This window comes from Pseudopodoces humilis, chromosome 18, assembly GCF_049639895.1.
Source record: "Pseudopodoces humilis isolate 2021_Gansu_Grassland_sample_001 chromosome 18, ASM4963989v1, whole genome shotgun sequence".
NCBI lineage: Eukaryota > Metazoa > Chordata > Aves > Passeriformes > Paridae > Pseudopodoces > Pseudopodoces humilis.
This window is the reverse complement of record NC_142217.1, coordinates 11602969-11628892: the sequence shown is the minus strand read 5'-3', so window position 1 is coordinate 11628892 and position 25924 is coordinate 11602969. Positions and strand designations below refer to the sequence as shown.

At 37.3% G+C, this 25924-nt stretch overlaps 1 protein-coding gene across 4 annotated transcripts in view; it reads right to left on the bottom strand.

Moving 5' to 3' along the window:
- TRRAP (transformation/transcription domain associated protein) overlaps positions 1 to 25924 on the bottom strand; it is a 74915-nt gene that overhangs the window by 14249 nt on the left and 34742 nt on the right. For all 4 annotated transcript variants that reach the window (XM_014252618.2, XM_014252620.2, XM_014252619.2 and 1 more), the window contains 24 exons: positions 25297 to 25455; positions 25076 to 25210; positions 24793 to 24903; positions 23804 to 23950; positions 23260 to 23473; positions 22408 to 22533; positions 20620 to 20766; positions 19201 to 19403; positions 18398 to 18519; positions 17325 to 17538; positions 16393 to 16572; positions 15916 to 16062; positions 15152 to 15271; positions 14536 to 14823; positions 13847 to 13984; positions 13354 to 13466; positions 12704 to 12839; positions 10188 to 10379; positions 8236 to 8431; positions 7778 to 8043; positions 6859 to 6959; positions 4504 to 4705; positions 3252 to 3416; positions 1337 to 1427 (listed from right to left, as the gene is read on the bottom strand). In XM_014252618.2, the coding sequence (XP_014108093.1) occupies positions 1337 to 1427; positions 3252 to 3416; positions 4504 to 4705; positions 6859 to 6959; positions 7778 to 8043; positions 8236 to 8431; positions 10188 to 10379; positions 12704 to 12839; positions 13354 to 13466; positions 13847 to 13984; positions 14536 to 14823; positions 15152 to 15271; positions 15916 to 16062; positions 16393 to 16572; positions 17325 to 17538; positions 18398 to 18519; positions 19201 to 19403; positions 20620 to 20766; positions 22408 to 22533; positions 23260 to 23473; positions 23804 to 23950; positions 24793 to 24903; positions 25076 to 25210; positions 25297 to 25455 (3913 nt within the window). The remainder of the gene's footprint in view (positions 1 to 1336; positions 1428 to 3251; positions 3417 to 4503; positions 4706 to 6858; positions 6960 to 7777; positions 8044 to 8235; positions 8432 to 10187; positions 10380 to 12703; positions 12840 to 13353; positions 13467 to 13846; positions 13985 to 14535; positions 14824 to 15151; positions 15272 to 15915; positions 16063 to 16392; positions 16573 to 17324; positions 17539 to 18397; positions 18520 to 19200; positions 19404 to 20619; positions 20767 to 22407; positions 22534 to 23259; positions 23474 to 23803; positions 23951 to 24792; positions 24904 to 25075; positions 25211 to 25296; positions 25456 to 25924) is intronic.

The following is a 25924-nucleotide window of genomic DNA, read 5'->3' as shown; positions in this document are numbered from 1 at the left end:
TTAGAAAGAACACTCTGCACCAAATGCTATTTAGTGGTACAGACTTCCCAACATTAAAGCAAAATAAACACTTCTCAAAACTACAGAGGAGGTGTAGCTTTTACATTACCAGCCTATGCTCTTCAAGAAACAGACGTTGTTCCATATAGGATGAAATTATTTGAATTATGGGCATAATTATGAATTATTTTTTCCCCTTCCCTTTTGAGGAGATCTTTCACACATAACTAAAGAATAAATATATTGATGCCAACAACAGACAAATTGTCATAGTCTATATATTTTAGCACAAAACATCTCTAGGATGACAACTCCATCAGACAGTGATTAAGCAGAATTTTGCTTTATCAGAAGACCCCCACTAATTGACACAACCCACCCACCCAGCAGTGTTTTTTGGCAGAACCTACAGAAAAATATTCTACTGTTGATGGAAAATAATAAATTATTAGGGTATGTGGGCATGTCATTCTGCAAGACAGTACCCAAACAAAAATAAAACATTATTTAATTAGTGCCCTTTCAAATTTTATACAGAAATTTAGTGAACAAATTCCCAAATGGAAAGGGCAATTAAATAAACAGTGTACTTTGTAATAAAGAACACAGAACTGAAATGGGAGTTTTTCAAGTAGCTCTCACAGGATTCCCAGGAACTTATATGGGACAAAAGAACAACTAAAGTCTGTGGAATAATTTGACTATTCCAGATGTGATTTTTTTCTTGGGAAAAGATTTGTTGCGCAAGTTTCTGAATGCTTTCCCCATCTTCCAAACATTTCTCAAAGCCAACATTGCTTTTATCTGGTGTAAACTGAGATGTTCATTTTACTTGAAAATTCACCATAAGAAGTGATTATGGAGATACTATTTTTACAAGTGTGGCTCCTTTGAAAACAAACTAAATGTTTGTATGCAAACCATGTTACATTGTTCATGCTTCCAATGAAAAATAGACTGAAGAATCTTAGAAATTTGTGACATTCTCCTGTATTGATAAACCAAGAATTTTCTAATTCTCCACAAATTTATCAAAATAAACATCCAGTAAAGAACATGTGATTCTCAATAATTAAGGTGACATGAGAATGAAAGAGATGAAACTCTTCTTGTTGAGTATCTTATACAAGAAAATTCAAGACAGTTCAAGCCATCTGCAGGTTTAACTTCACAGAAACAAATCAATGCAAGCAAAGCTTATCAAGATTTTTCTTCCTTAGCCTTGCTAAGTGGGTATGTTTTCTAGAGGATCTGTTTTCTCTATAAAATCCAGTGAAACTCAGCATAACAATTAAGTTAGAAAGAGCTCAAACAATGTTATGAGGACCAAACTCACCACTCTTGTAGCGCTCTCGCTGTTCTATCTTCAAGGTCAAATAGAGGGTCCTGATAGGGAAATAAACAGCCTGGGGATAGACTCTTCCCACCTATTTGGAGATAAACATTTCCCAGTTAAGGAATACTGACTACAGATCACATCAACACAGACATATTCTCTTGCAAATGAGCCCAATTCAGGAATAATCAGCTCTTTGTATTAAATAACAGCTTATGGAAATTAAAGATTCTTTCAGTAACAGAAACCTGAAGAGGATGAATTGGTAGCTCCCTGCACACACTGTTAAGACATTACCTAATTAGGGTTTCCAGATCATATTGCCTAATAAACCTGAAAGCAGCATAATGTCAGAGCCCCAGCTGAGCCAGCTCAAAGATCTTACTCATGTGCATAATGGAAGAAAAACAGACATAATGACAGCAGTTAGTCTTTAAATTAGGCCACAACTCCCAGCAAGCCCCACGATACTTGATAAGAAAGCCCATTAGAGAGTAACTTTACTCCACCTAATTGTGGCACTTAATGTAAGGGGATACCAACTGTGCCCAAAAATAAAAACAGGATTTTATGGCTTCCATTAAAAAAAAAAAAAAAAAAAACCCTAAAGAGATGTTGACATTCAGCAGCCCATTTAAATCTGTAAATCTAAGTATCTATTAAAGGAAAGAAACCATGTGTCTACTACCTGAAATTGAACACATCTTAAGACATCATTTGAGGCTTCTTCAGCCACAATTTTAATAAATCATAGATCCTTTCTCCATCCAAATGGATATGGTAAGTGGGGAAAATGTTGCAATGGCACTAAAGGATTCAGGAATTTGATATTTATGACGGATCACTAAGCTGACACACACATGCTTCATGCAGTAGCACAAAAGCCTAAGCTCCAACTAAGTATGACTCCTGAGAAAACACTCACTTATAATAGTTTTATACAGACCTCAACAAATAAAAAAGTGTCTACAATGTGTTGAAATGAGTTTTTTCTGTCAGAAGACAGTAGAGCACACCAGTGTTGCCAGACAATAACAAGTCAGATCCATCAAAGTTTGCCTTACCTACTTTGGCATCTTAAGCTGCTTGGGAGCATGGTCTCTTCAAAGTTACATTTTAATTTTATGAAGAGAGAGGGAAGGAAACATGAGTATCTCTGCACACATACCTATCTAGAGTTGTGCACACTCATGCCAACACAAATGCTACAAAAATGGACTTCCTCAGAAGTCTGACAGAGTAAAGACAGGGGATAGTATAAAAACAGCTTGATCTCACAGGATCGAGGAATACCCTGAACTGGAAGGGACCTGCATGGTCAGGAAGTCCACATCTCAAAAACCAAGAGTGGAGGGAAAGAAAAGAGTTCTGTGAGGAATTCAGCACAACAGTTGTCCTGTGCCAGTTTCCAGGAAACAGTGGAGCAGTGCAGGCCTGGAATTCAGGTATTGTGAGAGCTTCCCAGGGCCACCTGTGCATTAATGGGACTTCACATCCATTTTACATCAACCTGAATGAACAAACACCAAAACACTTCCAGACAGAGTTTGCCCTTTAGCTACTAACACTAACCATTCTTTACTCCTACGTTACAAGCATTTTTAACTATGTATTTTATGTGTTCTGTATCATTCACAAAAATATATTAAATAGAATTCCAGAGAGACAGCGAGCATTTGCCTCATGCAGATAGGATTCAATTTCACTGGATTTAAACTCAGTAAGTAAAACTCACTTTGAAATTTAAAATAATCCTGCTTAAAGGCAGAAATTACCATTTTTTAACACATCAACAGTTGCAAACAATACCATTGTTAAAGCTTGGCATTTTTGTAATTTGCTTCAAAAAATATTCGTGTCTCATCTTGCCAACAAAGATTACAGACAATAAAGAATTAGAGATTATCTCCTGTACCTGACTGATGAGGTTGAGGAGGAGTTTGCCCTCTGAGCCAACCAGGCACGTCAGCAGCTGTGGGATCCAGGCCAGCCACTGGATGGGTGGGACTCCAATACAATACTTGTCCACTGCATCTGCCAAGGTGTTCTTATCATCATCAAAACTCAGCAGCCAAAGAACCTAGAAGAGAATTTCAAGAGGATCTCTCAGTGCTTAAACTGAAGACACATCAATCATTACGATGCACAAAAGCAGAGATATTTTATTAATATGACTGTGGAGTCCTTGTAGGTGTTAAAGCTGCCTCAGAGACAAGGACTTAAATTCATTATGCCTGGCCAATGCTATTTTTTCCCTCTGAAATAATATTTAAAGAATGTAAAAAATAAATGTAAGTGTGCTCCTTGCTATGATATAAGACAAAAAAGAGCAAATGAACTTGACTACATTCCAGAAATTCTTTGGGTTTTTGGCTGGGGGTGTGGATATAAATTTGGGCAATTTTATAGAACCTAAAATATGCAACTCAGATAAAACTTGATTATTTCTTTGAGTGTTCTTAATTATTTTAACTGTCCACCCCTAGTTTAATTTAAATATAAATATATTAAGCATTGACAAAAAATCATTAACTACTATGCAACCAGACAGAGAGAATAATAAACTTCAGAGCACTGTTGAGCCCACCTTGAATCTCAAACAATATTTTCTGTGTTTGTTTCATGGTTAGAACAGATTGTCTTCCCTGGTCTGGTACAATTTTTTAATTTACTTCATGAGAGAGATTAAGTATCCCTAAACTGAGAAATGTAAAACACAAATAGCTTTTTTTGGCCAATATTTTGCTGAATTTCAGAGTAAAACTGTATAGAAAATGTTTATCTGGAATAAAATACTATTATTACATAAACTTCAATATTATTTATCCATAGTAATGATAAACAGACCTCAAACTATGTTACTTTTTAAAGGACCAAAGGATGCCTCTTGGCAAGTATTTCACTACACAATGTAGTAGAAATTCTGGATGTGATTTGTCCTCTTCCTCCTACAGAAAGGTTCCACATTTAAAGGAAACCCCAGCCATCCCACTTCAGTAAAAAAACCCTAAATGAATTATGAGCAACCACACACAGCCCTTCCATCTAAATTAAAGCTTTCCCTCAGTAACCCTTTCTCTAATTGCAAACATTTGAGCACTGGGCATCATCCCAGCCCCTCCCGAGAGGGTGGAGCTCTGATTCTTTTTTAACCACCTAGACCTTACCTTTGCCAAGTATTTCCTGGATTTGCTCTCGTTCTGATGGCGACAGGCGTGCAGGTAGCAGGTGATGGCAGACACCCCCAGGTGAAGCTGCCGCTCCTTCACAAAGATATTCTCCAGGTAATCCCCCCACATGGCCCACGCCTTCACCAGCACGTCGTGCATTTGCACAGCTGCAGAAAAAGCTTTGTTTGCTTCTTCAGACCTGCGTGGTGACAAGGAAGAATATGAGTTTTATATAATTTAGTAACTCTTTGCTAGTGTAAGTCAGATTTCTAATAAGGCAAGCAATTAGTTTCTTAATACACAGTGATATTTTTTGCATGAAGTTCTCTAGTAAGGTCCCTGAGAACTATTTTGTCATTGATTTCCATAAAGTTCAGCACCTACAAAAGAAAATGCCTCTTAAGGAAAACAGTTTTGTGTTAAAAATCTCCACATTCTCGCTTGAAAAAAGAAAAAAATCTTCCAGTGCACTGCGGTGGCAACCCAAGCAGTGAAACTGGAAGAAAGAAGGGCAAATGATAACACACAGGGAGTGGAAGCAAAATCTTTTAAACATGCTGCTTCACTGAGCAAAAGAAGGAGTAAAGCACCATTGGGGAGATGTTATCAAAGTTATCTTTCAGAGGAGTGCATGTTACTTAACTCCTCTTCCAGAGAAGTCATAAAAAGTTTTACATCATCCCCACAGCTGTAAAATTTTTTTCAACTGGAAAAGTGAAGGAATTTGAAGGTTAATCACACAGTTCTGGGTAACCAAAAGATTATTTGTTTGTTACTTCTGGGGTTTTCTCCATGTTTCCTCAAGTGTCACAAGTCCAAAATTTGGCATGATTCATCCCAGTATCTATACAGCCCTTGAATCTATGTTACTTCTTAGGCATAAAAATAAAGGATGTGAAAACTCACATAAGCATTACCAAAATGAAGAAACTTAAAGTATTTCAAGACTCCTTATTAACAAAAAGAGCTTCACTTCTCTCTTGCAGAATAAGCATTGAAATAAACCATATGAAAAGTAACATGATGCTTGACTTATTTTTTTTAAAATTGCCTGTAATGTATTTTCAACCTAACAATATTAGTCGTTATATTAGCTTAGAGGATTATAATACTAAATTAAAATGACCAGCTACTGAGGCATAACTCTAAAAAGGAAAACAGCTTTGTCTGTCATGTGTAAGTTTCTGTGCTACATTAATGTCCTTGCTTTCAGAAGCTTCCAGCACCTTGGATGAAGGTTTGAAGTGAACCAGCCCAGCAGCAGCCTGATGGATGAGTTTGTATCACTACTACCTCTTTACAAAAAAGGGACTTCTCTGTCCGTTTTCCTTTCTCCCACTCTACAATCCATCACTCTTGACATCTGAGGTGATTTTATTTCAATGGTTTCTATCACCTTGCCCAGCCAGTGGGCAGCACAGGAGGATGCAGGAGCAGAGGTGACCTTTAACTTCAGTCTCGTTGACACACAGGTAATCAATCAGCAGTCCCATTTTCAAGTTCAACACTGCCACTGGTCTTAACTTAAACCTTCCTAAATTCCTGACCTCAACTGCAGTGCTAATATGCTTGTGTGTTTTTGGTAAGATTAAGAAACTGTAAGTACATCAGAACCATGTTTTTAAACAGAAACCTTTATCCATTTTATCCTGAAGGAACAAAGAGAGATAGCCCTCTGCAAGAATTTTTAAAAAAATTTAAAATATGGGGGAGGCACACTTTCTTCTCTTTACACCTCAACTACAATTAAGCCTGTGACCATATAAAAGTCCACTGTACTTTCCATCAAAGTAATTGCATTCTGCTTATTTAAAATTCTCTCTTGTATCCACAGAAGAAGATATTAATCATTTCCTGACTTGAATTGCTATGTGAGGTTGCAGTGTACAGCTTAAGACCTGATGGATTTCACTCCATAAGTGGCCACAATGCAGTGGTAAAGGAATTATTCCACCCATATGTAACACATAGCAAAATTGCCATTAAATCTCATGTCCACTAAGAGCTCTTGAAATCTGAAGGAGTCTTTTTTGCATCTCCAGGCAAAATTTGACTGATGAGATATTCATTTATTGAATTAGAGAGATCTTCCTCAAAACAGTAAAATGCCTGTCAGTGCAAAGCAAAACCATTACTACTTCTGTACTACAAGGCTTCAGTATAGGGCCAATCATTACATCTCCAAACTGCAAAGGAACTCTCACAGATACTTTAACTTTCTTACACAGCAGTAAGAAATTTTAGGCTGGTATAAAGATATGGAATAGCTTTTCTGCTCAAATACTGCATTGAAAGCTTCAGCTGCATTTTTTTCAGATGTGTGCTAGTGCCTCTTGCAGCCTGCATACTCACTTGTTAATCTGTGCCAAGAACATTCCCTTTAATGCATAAAACTCTGCAGTCATCTCCTTGGTGAAGTACTTCAGATTGGTTGATTCAATAACTTCAAGACCCTGTTAAATAAGCCTTAGTGAGAAAAGTCTTTTGAAAGGGAAGGCTTTTTTAAATAAAAGTGTCATAAAACAACAGCCAAAATATTCTCTTGAAATTTATATAGTACGATTTTCTGGTATTTCATTTTCATTTTAGAAAATATAGACTGACAGTTTTAACTTTCCACTGGCCTATGCAAATCAAATACAACAGACAACATTTAGCAGGTTATTTTTCCACCCTGTTTATATTATAATATTATGATACTATTATTATAATTAGTATAATAATTATATATATTATATTATAATAATTATATATAATATGTTATCATAATATATTATTATTATTATATTATTTATATTATATTACAAGGTTCATTTGCTGGTCAACCACATACCAATGGGTTTTAAAATCACAGTTTTTTCCTTTTCAAGACAATCAATTTTACTTTAGTTTGACAGCATCCACCACTCATGAGTCAGACACTCAGAGTTTCAGTTAGTCTTGCAGCAGTGCTGTTTAGTCCCATTACAAATAATGCCATTTTCAAAGTCCCTTCCATTTATCAATCTTGTAAGATTTCAAAAAACCTACTCCCACATTTCTTCTGGATCCACTAATTTTTAATATATTCACAGTATTCAGTTCACAGAGGACATTAACTGCTTTGGACTAACAGCATTACTCAAAACAACCCTCCCTGCAGGTTATAACACAGCCAAGGCAATTCAGCCCCTGTTCTGGGTACAGGCAGCTTGTTTAGATCAATGCATCTGATGGCCCCTGTAATCCTCCATAAGTTCCAGCAACATCTTCAGGAATAAAGCTGCCCTACCTGCATACACTCATTTTTGCCCATGACTCCTGCCAGCTGCAGGTAACACTTGACTTGCTGCCGAATCTTCTGGAAGCAGTCCACGATGGGCACGGTGGGGATGGTGTGGATGCGGCTCAGGATGTCCAGGGCCACGTTGACCAGCCCTTGTTTCCGAGCGATCTTCCCGTACTGGATAATGGCCGAAGCAGAGGCGTGAACTCCCAGCATGGCGTTGTTGGAGCTGGGGTCATGCTGGGAACTGTTCTCATACGCAGTGACAATGGCTGGAAAAGCAATGTGAAAAGTGTGTCAGCGCAAATGGTGTTGTACAGGGAGCAGCACACATGAAACACCTGACTTACGATAAGACTTAAATGAAAATTGAATAAAATCTACAACTTGTCAAAACCAAGCCACCAAGAACTTAGGTGTTATCTGGAAAATTCTACGATGAATGCAGGACCAGGCAGACTTACCCTGGTAATGATGTTGTCTCCACATGAAAATGCTGCTCCAGTGGGATAAATCATCTGACACGATAGGTAACCTGTTCCTCCAAGTCTTGACAACAGTCTTCATATCATGTAAGCTGTTGTTCCTCCCCAGATTAGTTGGTTGCAATCCTGCATTTATTTGGGCTGCTTCTTGAAGTTCAATTATTTGCTGTGCTGCCTAAAAAACATAAACAATATAAATAAGGAATGAACAGAAGACGGCAGCAGTCTTGAAGCCACTAAAGGCAGCAGACCCTTTGTCAAAACCTCAACCACCTGAAGAAAAGGCCCACAAACTTTAATAGAATTTAATTACCTGTCATACAGTAAAGCCAGTGTAGTATTCTCTAAGCTACCACTTGGCAGATAACAGGTGTATTCATTGTTAATCAACCAAATGAGATAACTATTTGAGAAAAAAAAAAGCAGTCCAAATTTATAGAGTGAAATCTCTTGAAACAAAATAAATTAAAGTAGTATTTTCCTACAATCATCTCAGTATCAGCTCTCACAATAGCTTAACCTTCATCCTACACCCATTCATCACATAAATTTAATTTTCTCATGGGTATTTAATCACATACTATCTGATATTAAAAAAAAGTAATTACTGCAGTGCAAATTCAAGGCTGCATTTGTACCTCTGTCAGTCACTGACTAATTTATCATTTCTTCACTAGGGATATATACATATTAGATTGTTTTAAAAGCTTGTTTTAATAGATATCTGAAAGCACTTAAATACTTTATTTAGCAATATTAATCTTTTTCTGCTGCAAATCCTTGAGCAGGGGAGAGGGGGGGCAATTCGAAAATGGGTGAAAACTTAGCAGGAAGGAATTAAATTAATTGAGAAACCATCTAATGATACTGTGTGACCTCACAAATTGTACTTATTTACTTGATAACTTGTGAATATGGAGAAAACTTCCATGTTCATTCACTTTATATGATGCATCAATTTATATTATAAAACTTCAAAGGTATGAGCTGCCGTGTGAGCTCTACCCATAGGAGCAATCATTTTATAGAGGTCCCTTCTTATATGGTGTAGATTGGTTATGAATCACACACACAAAGTGAAACTACTGATCTTAAACAGAATCACAGAAGCCTCTGTATCAAAGAAAGCTCAAAGCAAAGTCCCCTGCACTTTCACAGGCAGGGCTCAGTCACAGATCTCTGAGCAATGGCCCATCAAGAAATGATCCCTGTCATGAAAACTACTGAGATATTCCACAATTTGTCCCCTGGAGATGAAAGGTTCCCTCCACAGGAACAAGAGTTTTGTCAGGTATATATTTATAGGGTATCTAAACAGGGACAAAGCTTAAATGCCAAATGAATGGCATGTTTTGCATAAATCCCACACTGCTAAGCCCAGCACGATCCTGCCACAGCCCCACTTCCACACACAGATCAGAGGAGACAAGGTTCATTTTCAAGTATCTTCTGAAAGTAACTCAAGGCAAAATCAAATTTTTTAAAGATGGATTTAGGCACCTACTTCCATTTGATTGTACTTGCCAATAAAATACATACTCTCAAAAATTCTTCTCTTGCAAGAAAAATTAATTATTTACATGATTAAATCGCAGAGAAAACAACAGGGTGTTATTTCATTTCATGCAATAGTTAAACTACATATTCCATATAATCAGGATTGTGCCAAGTGATCCCCAAAACTATTTTTGGAGGTCTGATAAAAGGTGGGTTCAATCTCTTACAAGCTTTTTTCCAGATAAGCAACAAGTACTTCGAAGAAATAGAAACACACATTCTGCAACTTTAAACAAAAAAAAATACCACGATGCCAAACCTATCAGTACTATTTGCATATACTATATACACTAAAGTATTTTACACTTGCACTGCTGAAAGTTCTGACACCTGCTACTGGAGGACAACTGGAAATAAGAACTCTTTGCTGTTACCTGGAGCAGGGGGGTGTGGACGTGGGACACGACGTGGGGCAGGCGCCGCCACTCGCGGATGGCCAGGCTACTCGCCATCTCCACCAGCCGCTCGATGAAGTTCAGCTGCTGCTCCTCGGGGTGGCAGATGGCCAGGTACCCCCTGTACATGTTCACCTTCCAGGCCATCTCTTTTGGACAGCTCAATTCCACCTAGTAGTGGAATAGGAAAAACAGTAAAGATTGTTCCTACTCAAGCAGTTAAGTTTTTTAAAGCCTTCTTAAACAAACAGTTTTGATGTTTTAAAAAAATAATCTCATTTTTTTAAAAAAATCAGGTTTTGAAGTATTAACATTTATGTCACTAGAGGAGTTTCAGCTCTCCTAAAGTTACTGGCAAGGGCAGGCTAGCACATAAATTGCCAATTCAGCACAAGAGTGGAAGTGCCCATGCCCAAGCTGCTGCTGGGGTATTTTTACACTGACAACTGTAATGCAGCTCAAAGAGCTGAGCCAGCCCAAAGCAGCCCTGCCACAGGAGCAGGAAGCTCACAGCAAACAATTCACCCTGTACAAAGCCAGAAGATGCTTCTCAGCAGATAACACACACTATGTCTGAAATGCTTCAGGGGCTCCAGGACATGTAATGGCAACTTCTCACCTAAAAGAAATACTGTCCCTACCTGTCCCACATCATGCAGCATTATACTCCCTGTCTGCTCTAAGGCATTGCTAAGTTTATGAAAATAAAAAGATAGTATTTTTTCAAGTAATCAGCAACCAACCTTGTCATTTATGTTAAAGTAATTTCTGAGCACGGGTGCAAAGTCAGGTCATAGCGCTAAAATAATTTATAAAATAATTTTAAACCATTTTCTCAGAATTCTGGAACAGTAGAAATATGGTAACTAAACCCAGCAAAGCACTTGAATTGTGCAGCACCTAAATTCTGTAAGCACTTTACAGCAAACTTGCACAGAGTCAGTGCTCACCAGCTGATGCTGCAGACCTTTAATCTACAACTTTGTCACCTCTTTTTCCTCCATTTTACATCAAAGGCCCTTTATGGTTTGATGTGCAGCACAGAAATCCCCCTGCATTATCCTCCTGTTGATAAACTGTATGGTGACCATTACAATTGTTATTCCTGTTATCCTCAACTGACTTTTACGCCTGAGCCAGCAAAGAGAAAGTGCCAGGTAGCATCCTTATACTTACACAGTGAAAATAATCTCCTTTTTATTATGTTATCTACTGGATCATTAAATACAATGGCAGTGTGAGCAAATGGAAATGAGTCTTGGGTCCTATCAAAGGCTACTTGCTGTTTTAATAGCTCAACTTTAATGGGTAGATTATTAAAAATCTTTCACAAAGATTTACAAAAACTGATAGATATTTGCCATCTTCTCTGGCCTCTCTGACTCAACCATGGAACTTGACAAAAAACAGCCACATTAAAGAATATCAATAAAACTGGAGTAGTGAGTACAGCAGCATAGAATCGATTATTCTTTCAGATCCCAATATTTATGCAAACGTGTGCTGACACTTTTAGAAGAACCTGAGTAGAGTAACAAAGGCTCCATTTATGGCTTCAGCAGCATCTTCTCCTCAGTCATTTAGTAAATGTCTCATTACTGAAAATACCTCATTTAATACAACTGCAGCTAAAGCATATCAGCACTAACTCAGGGTTGTCACTTCTACTCAACTTGCAATTGTCCAAAACCAGAAGCTGTCAGACATGATCTATTTCACTATCTTGAAGCCCAAGGCTTATAATATACTGTACCATATAGTTCTTGTAGGCTTTAAAGGTTTCTCAAATATTTCTATGCTATTTCTAAGTTGCATACTTATATAGGACACAAAATACTGTTATAGGAACAGAAGAAATTAATGAAAATGTAAATAGCACTCTTAAGACAGTTTTTGTTGCATGTGCAGTTTGCTACTTAGAGATTTGGCTTCACATTGCATTTTAAATATGTACTTCACCCCTTTATTGCAAATTCTGGCATCTTTAGCAGTGTAATCCCAGTACTGTCCCACTGTATACAACACTGCAAGAAAGATCTGCAAGCTCCATTCCACCTGTGATTTGATGATGTATTCTCACCTTCTAGATTTCATTTTTACATCCGGTTAATGTTTCTATATTAACTCATCACAGATGAGCAACTCTACCTACCATGAGAAGTTTTTTTCCTTAAAATTAAAACAGAACAGAAAAAGCAAACCAAAGAGAAACCAAATCAAAACATCCCCCCCACACCCCCATGTTTTCCATCTTCTTTAGATTAGTGACACCATATACAACACTTAAAAAAAGATTCCAGACAATCTACTACCAACTCCAACAGAAGTCTGCCATTGGCCCCAGGAAGCTCAAGACGTCCATGCAGCCTGGCACTTTATAGCAGCCTCAAGAGCAATAACCACCATCACATGGGATGGCTCTTAAAACAGTTGGGATGAAGATACCAGGCAGGATGAGGCTAAACTAAACATGAGCACAAAAAGCCTTCACTCACCTGCACCAGAGCCTCCTTCATAGCAATCCAGTTTGAGACCCTCCACGCACACTTCAGCACCAGGTAAGGATTTATGTGACCTTTGGACTGGCCATATTCTGTCAAAGGCTCCCACTGGTTCAACTCTTTAGAGCAACTAAGAAAATCAAATGCAGTGTCAATTTTGTTATAAAAAAACCCCAAAAAACTCCAATAAAAGTGGAAATAAATGTTGTGTATCAGAATATTATCTGCATATTTGTTTGTCTACAAACAGCTTTGCAAGCACTGCAGAAGTTTTATCCAGATGGGAAGACTTTTTATTTATTTATTTATTTATTATCAGTTATAATACAGAAATCTGTGAACAGGGAAGAGCTGCATTTTGTGTCTCCCAGAACAACCATTTTAAAAAGGAAAAACAAATTTTAGCTCCAGTCTGTTTCCACCAATAGCAAATTAGATTTTTACAGCAATTCAGGCATATCACTTCTGAGGCTCTGTTAAGGGAATACAAAATAGCTTTTTTTATTCCCTTAAGTTTTCCCTGTATCTGAGCTAAGGCCTGAGATAAGTTTATCCTCATAACTAATGCTTTAAACCAAGAGTAGGGTATTTTGCTTCTATTGCAGGGTAAAATACTTGTTTCTACATCAGCTTTCAAGTCTTACCGAATCCAGTGGTCCTCCCAGAGCTGGTACTCAGGGAAGATGGAAGGGGAAGCGTTGTTCCGTTCGTGCTCTTTTTTAGCCTTCTCCATTGCTTTTTCGTAAGTTTCTTGTGCCTAAAGAAAATTCAACCATTCCATGTTCCCATCTGCTATATACACAATAATTCAATACTCTTTTATTTTTAAAAACAAGTGATAAGAAAACCTTCACAGACTTGAAAAAAAGTCAAGTGTGTTAAATTAATTCCTGAATATAGCTATTATTTGGCAGATTATTTAAATGTCATGGAAATCTGATGGGTGTGCACAAAAATTTCACCTTACCTCAGTATTACATGGCCTCCAACTAGTACTGTAGACAGTAGGGAAGCCATGGCACTTTCCATTTTAGAAGATTGAAGTAAGTAAACAATATTCAGAGTTTTTTCCTGCTGACCAGAATATTCATCCTGACAGTAGAGCTACTCAGATAATTTCTAAAATCAAGACTGTACCTGTTCAAAAAAGCCATGCTGTTCATAGGCAATGGCTGTTGCTGTCTCTGGGAATTTGCAGCGTTTCTGCCACAGCCCAGCCCACATATCCTCTTCTTGCAACAAAGAGTAGAGCTCAGCAAGGGAATCCAGGATCTCCTACAATGTTAAGAACACATATTTCTCCACAGTCAAGCTGTCTTTATAAAGCATAGTAGGTAGCAAACCCCATGTTCTACACCGAGGCAAGCTGAGAGAGATGTGGAATAGAGCACTACTTATAGAACTTATTAAAACTTTCTCTACAAGGCAAGAAATTAGTAACAACCAAGTACTGAAAACAACACTGCATGAAAAAAAAAATCCTAAAGCTTGTTCACTGACTCTTGCCTGTCTTCCCTAACACAACAGATTGAATCATAGAAAGCAAAATTTTTCAACAAGTCAATAATACAACAGGACAAGAGGAAACAGCTTCAAGTTGCACCAGGGGAGGTTTCTTAGATTTGATATGATGAAAAATGTCTGTAGTGAACATATTGTAAAGCTCTGGAACAGGCTGCCCAGGGCAATGCTAGAGTCACTGCCCTCGGAGATATTTAAAGTACATTTAAAATGTGACACCTGGGGACATGTTTTAGTGGAGGACCTGTCAGTGTTAGGTATTACTCTTCATATTTCATAAGGTATTTCAATAAATATAACACTACCTGTTGAGGAGGTGTTATGCTTTCCTGCTCATAAAATTCTGTTGTCTGTTTAGGCTTAATCTGCAGACTCAGTCCTTTTTCAAAGGCTTGATGTTCCAGCATCAATGTAGAACGAAACCAGAGGTTGTGAGTTTTACCCAAGTATTTCAGGACACAAGGTCTGATGGGAATGGGAGGAACACACTGTGACATTGCTTCCACAAAGCAGTTCAGGGCACTTGGCTGGCAATCTCTCTGCACCTGATGGCTTCCACTGCACAAGAAAGGGCTTATCTCACCTGCTAGAGCCTAGAAGAAAAAACATAATATTATCTGTCTATTCAGATTCTCCAATTAGTGAAATCAGATTTTAAGGGGAGATCTCTTTAAAGGGAATCAGATTTAAAATCTCCTTAGTACAGGGAACAACCTTTCAATAAGTACATTTCTCTTTGTAAAATGAAAGGCCCTATTTCTTTCAAAAGATGTATTGATACAGGTATACAACATTCAACAGTCTGAGAATGGCAAATATCTCAAAGCAAGTGAACAAAGTCACCACACAAATACATTTTCCTGCAACAGCAGTCATTTACAAAGAGGAATCTGCAAGTGGGAGAGAGAGAGAGGTTCTCACATGTTGCTGTCTGTCAGACAAGATTTTCCAAAGTCGTGAAAATAGCTGTATCCAAGTCTTCTCTGCCAAAGGTGTAGAAATATGACATAACTGAACAAAGGCACTCAGCAACGCTCCTGTCTGGAAACAGACAGATATACAGAAATATGAAAATACAATTAATCCTGTGGCAAAACAGCTCAGTTATACAGTTGTTTCAGTAGTAATACTAATGTCTTTCAATAAAAATATGTTTCCTTTAGCAATATAGACTTGCAACAAGAAATTAATACTATTTTTACATTGATCAAGACTCTGATTCATGACTGTAAACATCAAAAGAAGGAAAAAGATGATGATCATCATCTTGGTAATAGGAATAATCAGGTTAATTGGATAGAGCTGTTGTTAGTGTGGTGCTATTTAAACATAGCTTTCAGCTAAATTATTTTCTTAGAAATTATTTAATCATAAGATGCAGATACACATTTTTTGTGTTTGTCATCACTAGTTTCAAATTGATATGTTAAAATATACTTATGGTGAAGGAGGATGATATTTAATTTCGTAGGAAAGTGATAACTAATAACTAGCTACGAAGTGAAGGCTTAAGAATTTTTTACCATAGGCAAATAAGAAATTACAGATTATATGAGATGTCTACATAAGAAAACTCAGCTAAAAAATGAGAAGTGTGTGATAGAAAAAAGGAAAAAAAAAACCTCCTCAGATCACTTTGAAGGTTTTGGGATTAAAGTGGTTTGTCACCAACAGCCTGCACCCACCTTCACTTCCCGAAGGGAGTCGAGGAACTTGTCATGCCGGTTGGTCAGCATGTGCAGCTGGTTGCCAATGTCTTTCTCTGAAAGTTCCTTCGTTTTGGGAGTGCTGGTCTGATCTCCTGGAGCCAATTCAATGTCTATTTCAACATCCTACACAGAAGTAAACAACTCAGTAAGGAAAAATAGGCATCTTCTATGTACTTTTGCTTATTTGCCACAATAGAAAACACCCTCCTCATCAATTTATTTCAGGCCTCACTGTTTCTGCTACTTTTTCAGGTTCAGGCCTGTAATTGCTCAGAGTGCTGAAGTAGAGGCTAAATGAATGAATGGGAGTTCTGAGAGACCCACATATGCTTAAACCACAAGACACACAAACAATCTGCACACATCATCTTCATCACGCATTCTCCAAAGTTATCTGGTGAGAAACTAGGAAGAGCTGAATCAAGGAGCTTGCATTTTCCACAAGTCACTTACCTCCTCTTTGGATTCGCTGTTCTCCCTCTCCCGAGGCTCCTGCTTGACATGTGTGACCATGGCAAAGGCTGCCCTGTCGTGGCTGTCAGCGAGGTTGATGACATTGGTGATGGAGGGCAGCATGGCCCCCTGGCAGCTTGTGCCAATCGTGGTGTTCCTCTCACACACTGCCAACAGCAGCTACCGCGTGGAAACGTAACAAGAGTTTTAGAACATACATTTCACTGCAGTACTTCAAAGAAAACATCACTATGGCTTAATATTTAAAAACAAGATTAAAGTTGCAATAGTAAGTTTAAGGGCTATTTATCACATTTATTAATAGAATATCTGAGGCTTAAAGTCTGTATTTTATACTTTTTAATACATGTACTAAGTGCCCTCAATTTGCTAATAAATACAGACTCTGTTACCCTAAAAAGAATGTTCACAGTCAAATGCATGCTTTAAGATGCAAATTGTTAAAATAAAAGGGTTTGTGCCATTTTATTTTAAATAAACCAAGCAAAGATGCAATTTCATTTCAATACAATCCCACCTAACAGCTGTCATACTGTTAGAGGAGACATTCCAGCTTTAACAGTTTTCTTGAAATCTTCACCTATAACAATTCTTGGGTTTTTTTCACAGTCATTATCAATTATAAGAGACTGTTTTCCTTAAGTATTAACCTGGTCATTAAGCTTTTGGCAGAGAAAATAGATTTTAAACATTTATATTAAAGCCGCTTCTCAAGCATCAGCATTTCACTGTTCAGCTATTGTATATTTTTAAGTACCAAGAGCTGAGGCAGCAGATTTGGTATTTTCAGCTTTGATACAGACAATACACACCACAAAACACACACCACATAATGCTTTTACGCCCAGTGAGGAAAAATAAGGAATAAAACATATTTCTAATTGCATTTCTGATACAGGGAGTTTCCCTACCTCAATGCACTGCTTTATCCAGAAGTGATTTCCCATTGCTTCCCAGTTTTGGGAACAGGTCACATAAAGCAAGCGCTCATAAACACGACGTTTCATGGAATTGTCAAAGACCTCGAAGAATTTGGCTCGGATGAGTGGCTGGGCACAGCGCAAACCAGAGAGAAATGCTGGCTCCAGTTTAGCTGTAAGTTCACTCCCAGAAAGATTCTCATCCCTAAAATAAATAAAGATAAAATAACAGAGCCATTAGAAAGAGAAGACTCTTAGGTTTTGTATAACACACTAAAAACACAAAGAGGTGACATTCTGTAAAAGCCCACTTGTGGAGAATATCCAGGTGCAGTTTTTGAGAGAAACAGCAAACAAAATATTGCTGCTTGTTGTAAAACCACCCCAGAACTATCAGAAGTACTCTTCAGGATAGACTCTTATAATTGTGAAACACTGAGCCACATCTGTACAGTGTTTGAAATGACAAATGGAATTGATTGACAAAACATTCTGAGCACCATGGGCACACAGAAGTTTGCAGAGTGAACCAGCAGAGTTCAGAAGCAAAGTGACTGCAAAATAATGTAAAGCAGTAGCACACCATTAAATACCTGGCATTTGTTGATAAGGTGACTATTTTAATTATTTCATTGTGACTCAAAATCTGCAAGTCTGCCTAGCAAAGTAACACTCCTGAATGTCTAATTTACAATAAAGTTTCAAGGAAAAAGAATTTCTGTATCTTATGAATGTGAAAAGACAGATCTCAGCTGTAACTACAGTGTTGAGAATACAGTCAGCTATTAGGATGCCTTGGTATCTTGGGAAAGAATTTGGAGTGGAGGTATTCTATCAGGGCCAAAAGTAAAAATCCTCACTAAGGAACTTCTGTTTTCAAATTGCCTTCCATAAATATGCACTGTGGTCTCAGTTAAGTGATTAGATTTTGAACTTAAGAAAAAAAATAAATAAAAATATCCTGTAATTCAGACCTAAAAAGATTAATGACATGTTATAAAGTTCATATATGGTACAAATTATGAATCAATAAGCTGCAATAAATGATTAATTGCTATAATTACCTATAGACATAGTTAACAAGGTCTAAGAACTGAGCATTTAATTCAAGGTCTTCTGGAAAACGCTTTTCAATGTAAGTCATCATTTTCACCAGTAAAATGGACTTCTCCCGGAGAGTAGGTGTCTGTGTAAGAGAAGACATGATTAATTTTGTCAATTCGTCTTAAAACATGCAGTAGAGCCAGCACATTCAAACTACAACTCAGCCATTCTTTACATGACTCTTTCACTTCTAAAGTAGTGAAAAGAGCTTGGTAGGTCATAGTTCTTAAAAAGAAAAATAACTCAAGCATTTATCCCTCTAACATATGCTGGAGAATTTTTAAATTGTGACTAAAAATAAGTTTAAGTTGTTCAGGGATTAAAAAATAATGATGTCTATTATAAAAGTGTAGGTCCTTTTGTATAGCACTAGACTGTAAAGAGCTCAACTCTTAAAACATGGCAGATTGAGGAGGCCACAAAAAGTTACAGAATAATGCAATTTATACCAGCATTAGTCATCTTCCTCCTGCAGAGCCTTTCTATCCAGGTTAATGTGAAGTATATTTTAAAACTTTTACTTTAAAGGATGTTCTCCACAAAACAGCATTTGAGATCAAACGCCAAACATAAGCCTATAAAATGCCAAGTATCTATAGCTGCAGCTATTTTCACAGGGAATGAAAATAGTCTAAACATCATCAAGGGCATCTAAACATATATAACAGATCATTACAAACCTCATTGTCAAAACTGATGAATTATAGTGGCTAATCACAGTTATTTAGTATTTGAGAGCAATGACTTCATCTACTCAATCTACCTGATTAGCTGCCATCGGGGAATTGTTTTTCACCCACTCCTCCACTATTTTAACCACTGCACGAAGAATTTTGGCATCAGTGGATTTTTCAATGAGAGACGTTAGAATAGCTTGTATAAAATTTTTCCTCATTTCCATGCTCATCACAGCCAGGCGAGTTTTCACAAGATCCAGACTCAGCATTACCAGTTCACTAGTACCTGCTATGGATGCAAAAAAAGGATTGGAGTTGTGTATACACCTATGAAACATCACGGAAAAAAAATTTCCAGATAAGATGCTGTGATTTTAGAAATATCAGCAACACCATCCATTGCCTGGAAATACATCCCCAGAAATAATGTGTTCAGAATTACTACTTTACATTCCCACACAACTAAGGCAGAACCCAAGGCCAGGTTGGAGGGGGCTTTAGCAACTCTCTAATGGAAGGTGTCCATGCTGCCCATGGCATGGGGCTGGAATCAGATGATCTTTAAGGTTCCTTCTAACCAAAACCATTCTATGATTCTGTGACTCCTTTCAAAACCAAATCCATTCAAAATCCTAAAGGCAAGCTTGTTTTTTCCTTTCTGCAAATCTTTAGTAAAAGGTATTTCAGACCCCTAATACTGAAACACTACAATTAACTTTGTGAAAGAAATTGTCTGTGATGCAGCTAATTCTCCAATTCTGTTCAGCTAATTTCCTGACTTGCTTATCTATGAAGTTTAATAATTTTCCAATTGTTTCTCAGTGTTAATAAAATTTACAAGGTTCTCATTTACCTAATTAAAGTATGGGCTGGAAATGTAACAGCAGCAATTCTCTCAAAGTGTTTACTTCAGTAATTTATTCATTAGTAAATTACAGGGGCCTTTACCAGCACTGAATTTTCTTCTACAAGAACATCTGATTGTTTCAATGACTCATGACCTAATTAATTTGACAACAGACAGAATTATATTGACTGAAAAAGATGCTATTTTAAGATTAAAAGCTAAAGCATCAACTCCAACAAGTCAAACACAGTTGTTCCAATATTATAAAATAGGAAGGAGTAAAAAAAAAGTGAAAGCATAGAGCAATCAAAAAAATTCAGTCCCTCTCCCCTCAACACTCTAAAGCCTTGAAGAATTTCAATACTTCTATTTATGTTGCAGCTCAACAAATGTTTCACTAACCCTTCACTGAAAAGGTTGGGCTAACACTGAAATTCATATATGAAGCAGGTAACTGGAACTCCTAAGTGCCTTTTTAGCTCTCAATACATCAGTAATACTACTCACAAAGGCTGAAGTGTTTTATTTTATTTTATTTACTTTATTTTACAAGTAATAATGCACACAAACCCTGCAAAGTCATTTGAGTCCCTTTAGGATGAAGGTATTTTAATACTTTATAACACTTCTAATCATTAACAGACTGTATAAGGAATACCTGTATTTGCTTCTGCTGTTCCTGCTGCCGCCTGTGGGTTCAGGTGTTCCCTCACCATCTTCTGCAGGGATCTCATGAAAACTGAGATCAGCCTGTCAATGTAGCTGGGGTTGTTGCTGCATGCAGATTTCAGAATCATCAGAGTCCCTGGAGATAAAAACAAGGCTTCAGGAATTAAAACTTCTCTTGGGCATGACCTGAGTAAGGTAGAGATGCCATGAAAGAAGGATGGGACTACCCAGATTACCAACATTAGAAATCTGGAGAGATTTGGGGAAAAAATTTCAGTCTCAGCTTTAGTCCACAGACTAAGTCTAAAAGGTTACTTTTGCACTAATCAAAATATTTTGAAGTTTTGTATATAAGTGTATGATGAATAGCAAGGGGAAAAAAGGAGGACAGGAAGAAAGGGACTGGAAATCAATATTCCCCTCCAAGACCTTAAAAAAAAGGTAACTACTCCTGATATTGCACATTTATTTTAGTACCAAGAAGTAGAAAACCTTTTAAATTAGCAGGCCCAGATTTAGTAATTTAGTAATCAAGGAATCGTAAATTTGGTGTTCTAATATAGAAACTTTATATTGAAGAAGTTCACTCAAGTTGACTACTTCACTCTTTAAAAAAAAAAAAAAAAGCACTGTGCAATTACACCTACTAAAACAAAACCTACTGCAACTTTCTAATTCAACCTATCTACACAATATATCTACAGAAACAAGTTCTGGGCATTGAATGGCTCCAGCCCAAGTTTTGATTTTTTTTTCTGATCAGATGGGCACAAAACTTGGCCCACAAAGCTCAGCCTCTGAGCCACAGAATTACTACAAAATGCACCTCCTGACAGCTTGATTGTGGTGCTGCTTTTAAGGGAGCTCTGGACCAAATGTGAGAAACATCTTTCATGGTTAGTTTGATGTAAAGCACATCCTGACATCTGACAAATAGGCAATTCCCAAGGCAAAATTACAACCACGTACACAGCTCACAGAATAGAACAGTGAAGGACATTTGCCATTTAAATCAGCAGGTTTTCCAACATTGTACAATTTCTGGTCTGTATTACCAACACAACCAGTTCTGGGCAAAACTCTATTATTCCAATATATCATTGTCATTCTATTATGTAGCTAAGTTGTCTAGCAGTTCAGTAAGTACAAAAAACAAGAACAGAAACAAACATTTCAGCTCTTCAGAATGGTCTGTGCTAGAAATTCTGATTTTGTCACTTAAGAAATAGTAGTATTTTTGTAATTTCTTGATTACTGAGAGTGTAAGATCTATAAATACATAAATTTTAATACACTGTCTAAATCAGCTAATAAATGAGGCTCAAAAAAATTAAAATGAAAGACAGGAACATGTAAGAGTCCACACAGATTCTTTGAACTATACTGTTGTATCTCAGAGCACCTGCAGGATTTGGTTTTTTCCATGTAAGAAGCTGCCAGGAACTTTTACTTTATTTTTTGGCTAATATCAATACTGCAACTTTTTCCTACTTTGAATACAAAAGGCTTCTACCTAGCAGATCTACAGCTTCCCACCTCCAAAAATTGCTCTCAAGTCACCTCAGGGAGCAGAGAGAACACAATGAGCCCCCTCCATTTCCTTTCTTCACAGATATGACATCCCAAGCTCATCCCTCAGGTCAGCTTGAAATGCTTGCCACAGCTTCCTCTGCACCAGATCAGCTTGCAATTTCCTCATGGAAAAGCAAATTCATGACAAAAGCATTGCTCATTCAGGGGCATTGCCACAGAGCTGCCAGGGATGTGCGACACCTACCAAAGAGCTGGGAAGGGTTGGCATTGGTGGCTTTTTCATAATTAGTCAGTCCTTCATAAATAACCTTCCCAACTGCAGCATAAAGGCATTCCAGCTCTTCGTACTTGGAAGCTACACTTGAGGTACCTGCAGAGTTTAGAGGTGTGATTAGTTCTGGTAACATTACCCACAGAACAGGCAAAGAACAGTTACACTGGGAATGTACAGGCACTAAAACATCACTGGAGTCTTTTATTGTCAACAATCTAAGGTGACACAGGCAGATCCCTCATTTATATAAACCTCTTTATTATACCAGTATGTCCTTTATAACAGTGTACCACTTCTGAGTAACTCAATTTGATGTGCAGTTTTACATGACTGATTTTCTTTTTTCCAAGAAAAGATTATCTAAATTAGCTTCTATTAATTAGAATATTACATATCACATATATATATATGTACATATAAAATATACAGCATATTACATATTGCTTTTCTTTTTACACTTTATCTTCCTTGTTTCAGCAAAACAGAAAAGCTTAATAACTAAAAAATTGCACTTCTGAAGCTCAAAAATTCTAACTGCAAAAATACATTAAATTTATAGCATGCATTTCTTGAACTAAAGTTATGACAGCCCCAGGTTATTAAGTTTTTATGTCAACGGATAATGATGTATTCCACATGATTACTTATTTCAGCTTTTCCTTTCTTAATCAGAGGTTGAAAGTGCAATCTAAAATGGACCATTAAATGCAGGAATCATAGAACAGAATATTTAGCACATTCCAAAGAGTCCCTTCACCCCACCCTCAACCACTTAAGTTATGCATCAATACAGGATAAAAGGCGGAAGAAAACATCACTCACTCGGTTCTGTGGGGAAAATTCCCATCAAGCGAGACAGCAAGCTGTGGACAGCTCTCAAAACCTTGGTGTTCCCACAGGTCATACAGGCTGCTACCCCTCGCTGCAGGGGCTTGAAGCTGCTCAGGATAGCAGGGGGCTGCAGCACAGTCAACAGGAAACTTAAAACCTCTAAACCAGTGCAAATGTTGGCAAAGTTGGCCTGATTAGGCTGCTCCTAAAGAACAAGCACACAAAAAAGCAGTGAGTAGGAGTAAACAAGAATTACATAGATTACTAAACTCAGATCAAATTTGTTAAAACCTAAGGAAAAAAATCCCCAAAAATAAAAATACCACACCAACCATTAAGTACTGAAGCTCCACAAATTACAACCACTGATGGAATTCACACACCTAACAACTTACTTACTTCACAAAGAAATAAGAACATTTTCTTTTCCTACAAAGATTAGTACCGTAAAAATCTATATCCAGATATGATTAATATTCAATCATCTCACATGCCAGGGAAACCTGAAGACCTACAGGACTAGAATATTACCTACCACAGTCATGAGCAGCTTATCAAACCACTGCAATTTCAGTTCTGATTTGGGCCACATGTCTGGCCTCAAAGCTGTTTTCAGAAGGTTGACACAGCGGCGAGACAGCAACTCCCCAGGGGACCCAGCAGTGTTGGAGTTGTCATTTACCTAGCAATTAATCAGAGTTTGCAAAATGACACCCTTTTGGAACCATCATTAATTTATTATACATTCCATGCAAGCATATGATTTCTTATTTCTGAAATGGATGAGCTTAAGTAGTTTTATCAGTACAGTTACACAGCATTTAATGCATAAAAAGCTGACAACTAATAGTAAACACCAGAACTGGTGTCTAAATTGCTTGCTAATTAACCCAAATCACCCATCAAAGGTGTACTTAAAAAGAAAAGTTTCATTCCATCCTTTATTACTACAACTCTGAACATACTCAAGATGGTTAATCTTTACTGTTTGCAAGGTATCCATAAACATATGCAGCTCTTTGCTCAATTCATCTTTATTCTTAAGAGCCCATCTACTTTGTGCAATGGACTGTGGGATATAAAATCCCATGCTACTTACCAGCTGAGTCTGCTGCAGGAGCAGAAGCCATAAAATTTGTCAGCCTGGAGGTACACCCAGATAATTTTCCCCATTCTAGAAAAGGTAACTCCCTCCAAATTTGGTGAAAAACTTTAGTTCTACATGCTGCAGGAAAGTAATTCCATGAATAGGATTTTGAAAATAAAACTACAATCATTACCCTAGATACAGTCATTCCCTATAAAACTGTCTAAATATTTTGGGATAAAGTATCCTTGTAATTTAACCTAGACAATAGAACAAGCATACATTGCAGCATCAACCTAATATGTAAATTAATCGTGAAAACAAAGTATAGAAACATTAGAATACTCCAAGCCTTAAAAAACCTGTGTGAAAAGCGGGGTTTATGGGTGTGGCTGCTACTCCACACTGGTATTCGCATATCAGAATAACCACAGTACCTGGCAAGCAATTCTAATCAGGAAATTCACAACGGTGTCTGTGTGCTGCTTGTCGATGGGCTTGGCAAGGAGGGCATCAGCTCCTGGCAAGGACTGGCTCCGTCCGAACACCTGCGTGCACACAAAACACAAAAGCCATCAGCAAGACTGAAGGAGGAAAACAACAAGAACAGGTTTAAAATACTTGCTAAATCTAAAACCTTCAATTTAGGGAGTTTTAAGTCATGTGGAAAAAACAATTTCACTACTAGGAGTCTCTGAATAAATCCTGATTTTTTCTTACAGCACTTATTGCTCCTGTAGCTGTCCTGAATCGTTTTACTTCTTGGCCAGAATCCACAGACAATCCTCTTTTAACAGCAGATGAGGCAGAACTTGCTCCTTCTCCACTTGCACTTGAGTCCATATCTGAATCTGGCTGAAATATCAGCAATGTGCACATTTAAAAAAGTACATTAAACTGTGGAACAGTTCAATCTTTACCCATTTATTTTGATTTCCTACCTGCTGGTCTTTGATTCTTTGCAATTCCCATTTAATAACAACTTCAGCAAGATCCACTGCTAATTTTCTTTGCTCTATTGTAACACTGGGAGTGAAGCCCAGTCTCTGCATGGCACTAACCATATGCTGAACTAAGTGATGTCTCACAGGATAATAAACCTGAAAAAATGGTTTCACAGAAATGTTAGTCATTAACCAATAACATTCTACACAAAATCTACAAGTTGAAATAAAACAAAATTGTAAAACAGTCATCAATCCCAAAGTTTGCTAAACCTGTACCACTTCAGATTTTGTAATACAGAAAAGTAACTGGTGCATTGAAAATAGTGTTTTGGCTACAACTTTCAGTAGTGACTACTGATTTCATGCACTCAAATGAACATGTTCTTTTTAAGATTCATGTTTTTTCTCAAGAACCAATCATACCAATTTTTTTCCAAGCCTTTTAAAGAGCTTCAATTCACTCAATTTGAACACACTCAAATATTCTTTCAAAAATTGTTGAGGCATCAGTTCCTGAAAAATGTGTATTAGCTGTCCCTTTGGATTGCATTTTAATACGTGTTTTTTAAAACGTTCCTATGTTGACATTCTGCACCATTCCCCCATTTGTTTAATGTTTCCC